General features: G+C 42.0%; 1 protein-coding gene across 1 annotated transcript; it reads right to left on the bottom strand.

The window, feature by feature from the left end:
• Positions 1-815: 815 nt before the first annotated feature.
• On the bottom strand, positions 816-3253 carry fzd2 (frizzled class receptor 2). The gene has a single exon (XM_073818508.1). The coding sequence runs from the start codon at positions 3062-3064 to the stop codon at positions 1412-1414; it is 1653 nt and encodes a 550-aa protein (XP_073674609.1). The 5' UTR covers positions 3065-3253; the 3' UTR covers positions 816-1411.
• Positions 3254-3795: the final 542 nt, after the last annotated feature.

The raw sequence follows: 3795 nt of genomic DNA on the forward strand, positions 1-3795 counted from the left end.
CATGCCTCAACTCTCAGGACCATGCGAGAACCATTTGCTCCTCAACGGCTGCCTGTTTCACACTACAATCAAAAGAGAAGAAAAATACAGCACACACTCACTCTCTCTTTCTCTGACTCACACACAACCGTTCCAAACTCTGGGTTTAGGATAGTGTTTGTGGAAAAAGAGTCTTAAGATCTGGTCCAAATATGAAGAATGGTCAATTACAGACATTTGGATTACATATCTGAGTAACAGTGAATTATTGTAGTCGTTTTTATGCTAAAAACATGCTTAAAGGGATAGTTCACCCAAAAACGAAAAACAAAATTCTGTCATCATTTACTCTCTCTCTTGCTGTTCCACACCTATGAGTTTCAATCTGTGGAACACAGAAAAAGACATTTTGAAGAACTTTTTTGTCGTCATTAGAATCCAAAACAACATTAGACTTTTTGGTAACACTTTACAATAAGTTTTCATTAGTTAACAGCATTTATTAATCCTTATTGAAATCATTATTAAAATCAAAAGTTGTGTTTGTTAACATTAGTTAATGGACTGTGAACTAACATAAACAAACAATTAACAACTGTATTTTTATTAACTAACGTTAACAAAGATGAAAAAAAATTAATAAATGTATTGTTCATTGTTTGTTCAGATTAGTTAATACATTAACAAATGACACCTTACAGTAAAGTGTTACCAATTTTTTTTAAATATATTCTTTTGTCTTCCACATAAGAAAAAACTCCTTTAAATCCACAGCACATACCATAAAACGAGTTTTTTTTTCACTTCTGAACTAAAGTTTAAAAACAGAAGAGGAGTATTATTTACAACAGCTTTAATTCGAAACAGAGGGACAAACTTGAGTATAGAAGATACGAAAGAGAGACTAGTGGCTATAAATTCTAGATACTACAGAGTACCAAATTTTGAAACACAAAAAACATAGATTTGCTTAAATACAAATATATAATAATGTTCAAATACAGATTTTTACAAATATTATGTACAGTGTTTTAATTACATTTAACACAACCGCCTGCCGTTTATTAGATGGCAAGCTTTCGAGCTCTCCTCCCCCCATGGCTCTCATTGCTCTGTCGTTTGTTGAATTCCCAGCTGGTATCTCACTTTCCAAGTTGAGTTTTTATGGCCAGCAGCTTATGAGAAAAAAAAAAAAAAAAAAACAGGGGGGCAACAGAATGGGGGAGGAAAACATTTCTGCACTTGGTATCAAATTGGCCGTGTTTGTTTGGGGAAGTCAAGTGGTTTACGTCCCATTTCTCTTTCCACTTGAAAGTCTCTGACAGCCTAAAAATAAGCAAGTGTAACTGCTTTCAAAATACTGACAATCGAAGGCACTTTATTATTTTTTTGTATCATTATTGCATGAAAATGTGGACACAGATCTCCCGTTTCAAACAGTGGTCTCTCCTTGTCCGCTACTGGTCAAACGTGAGTAGAACTTCCTCCAGGATTGCAGCGTCTTCCCCGACCAGATCCAGAATCCCGAAGTGATCCCTACAATGAGAGTCATGAGGTACTTGATCATGAAGACGGTGAAGTCAGGGGTCATGTGAGGAGCGGGTTGCAGGGGGCACGGGATGGCCAGGCTCTTACAGTTTGTAGTGATCCAGCTCTTCTCCCAGTGCTGCCTGAAGGCCTGCTCGTAAAAAAAGCAAGCAATCACGATGGTGGCCGGGACGGTGTAGAGAACCGAAAACACACCTATGCGGACCATCAAACGTTCCAGCTTTTCGGTCTTGGTCCCGTCGTGCTTCATAATGGTGCGGATGCGAAACAAGGACACGAAGCCGGCGAGCAGAAATGAAGTGCCGATGAAGAGGTAGATGAAGAGAGGAGCCAATACGAAGCCCCTCAGGGGATCCAGATTATTTAGGCCCACAAAGCAGACGCCACTTAGCACGTCTCCATCGATTTGCCCCATGGCCAGGATGCTTATAGTCTTTACGGCTGGAACGGCCCAGGCAGCCAGGTGAAAGTACTGTGAATTGGCTTCAATAGCCTCATGGCCCCATTTCATACCGGCCGCCAGGAACCAAGTGAGAGACAGGATGACCCACCAAATCGAAGATGCCATACTGAAGAAATACAGCATCATGAACAGAATTGTACAGCCTTCTTTCTTCGTACCTTGAACAATAGTTTTATAGCTGTCAGGAAAAAAGCTCTCGTTGCACACAACTTTGTCTCCAAGAAAGTATCCAGCGATATACGCAATGGACACCATGGTATAACACCCGGACAAAAAGATAATAGGACGTTCTGGATATTTAAAACGCTGCATGTCTACTAAATACGTGGTTACGGTGAATAACGTGGATGCACAGCAGAGAGAGGACCAGATGAGGATCCATATCCTGGCGAATTCAATCTCCTGGTCCGTAAAGAACATATAGGCCCCGTGTGTTCTGGAGGACTCGCATGGAGCACCGCAATCCAGCTCACCCAGAAACTTATAACTGAGGTAGGAAGGCACTTTGAGCATTGATGGACAGCGGAATGGTTTGTCCGGTGAGGAGAACAGCTGAACACCAGGAGTTCCTGGAACTGGCATGTGAACGGGTGACACAGTAGCCGTGGAGTCGTTCTGTCCCACGCAGATGTGTCCGTCTCCAAGCACTGGAAAATGTTCGCATCTCAAACGCTCTGGCCATTGAAAGCCAAACTTGTTCATGAGGGCCTCGCAGCCGTGCTTTGCCCTCTCACAGATGGAGCGGCATGGTGGGATGGCTTTCTCCAAAACTGTGCACACTGGAGCGTACATGGAGCACAGGAAGAATTTAAGTTCAGGAGAACACTGTACCTTGACCAGTGGGTAAAACTGATGGACCTCCAGCCCTGCATCCTCTTGGTTGTAGTGTCCCACCAGATTTGGCATTATGGTTTGGTTATAAGCGATGTCCGTGCACAGGGGGATGGTTATGGGCTGACAGAAGCCGTGGTCGGGGACGGCCATTCCACTATCTCCGTGATACTGTCCAGACGCCACGAAACAGCACGGCAACATCAGTGCCAAAAACAGGCACAAACTTCCACTCGTCTGCATTGTCCCGGGAAGTTCCGCCTAACTTTCACTGAACACAATGTGAGTCCGCGAACTACGCTTTTGGCGACATATTAGTTGCTTATCGAAAACAAAAAGTCTCGATGAACTCGCGAGCTAGTGTAAAACGCATACTTTGGGAAGAATATCTGTTGCGCTCAGGAGCGACTGCATGACTTTTCCCCCTTTGTCCGTCAGACTGTTTCAAGTTCCCCCTGGGCTGCCTGTTGCTGACTTTGAAGGGAGTACGAGAAGGAGGAGGGACTTCGGGGGTCTAGAAACAGATTTCTCCTGGTCTTCAGACCAATTGAATCGCTCAAGACCTATATCAACACCATATGCCATTAGTCATCTGAAAACGCAGAGCGTTTTTAAAAAAGTTTTTATTCGGGTAAGAAGTTAAGGTATAGAAGAAAAAGAGAAAGTGAATTTGGAAACTCTCTTTTCTGAAAAACAAAACACGTCTTATACAAAATAGCATCTATCTATCTATCTATCTATCTATCTATCTATCTATCTATCTATCTATCTATCTATCTATCTATCTATCTATCTATCTATCTATCTATCTATCTATCTATCTATCTATCTATCTATCTATCTATCTATCTATCTATCTATCTATCTATCTATATGGGATGGATAGTGGTGACATCTTGTGGCTATGTGTTGCTAGTAACTTTCAAATTTTTTGCTATAACTTCACAGTCAAACAAGGTAGGCTACATAATCAC

This window comes from Garra rufa, chromosome 1 (assembly GCF_049309525.1).
Source record: "Garra rufa chromosome 1, GarRuf1.0, whole genome shotgun sequence".
Classification (NCBI taxonomy): domain Eukaryota; kingdom Metazoa; phylum Chordata; class Actinopteri; order Cypriniformes; family Cyprinidae; genus Garra; species Garra rufa.

What these genes read in the sequence shown, in the direction of transcription:
- fzd2 (XM_073818508.1), bottom strand. Translation starts at nt 3,064, where the DNA reads ATGCAGACGAGTGGAAGTTTGTGCCTGTTTTTGGCACTGATGTTGCCG.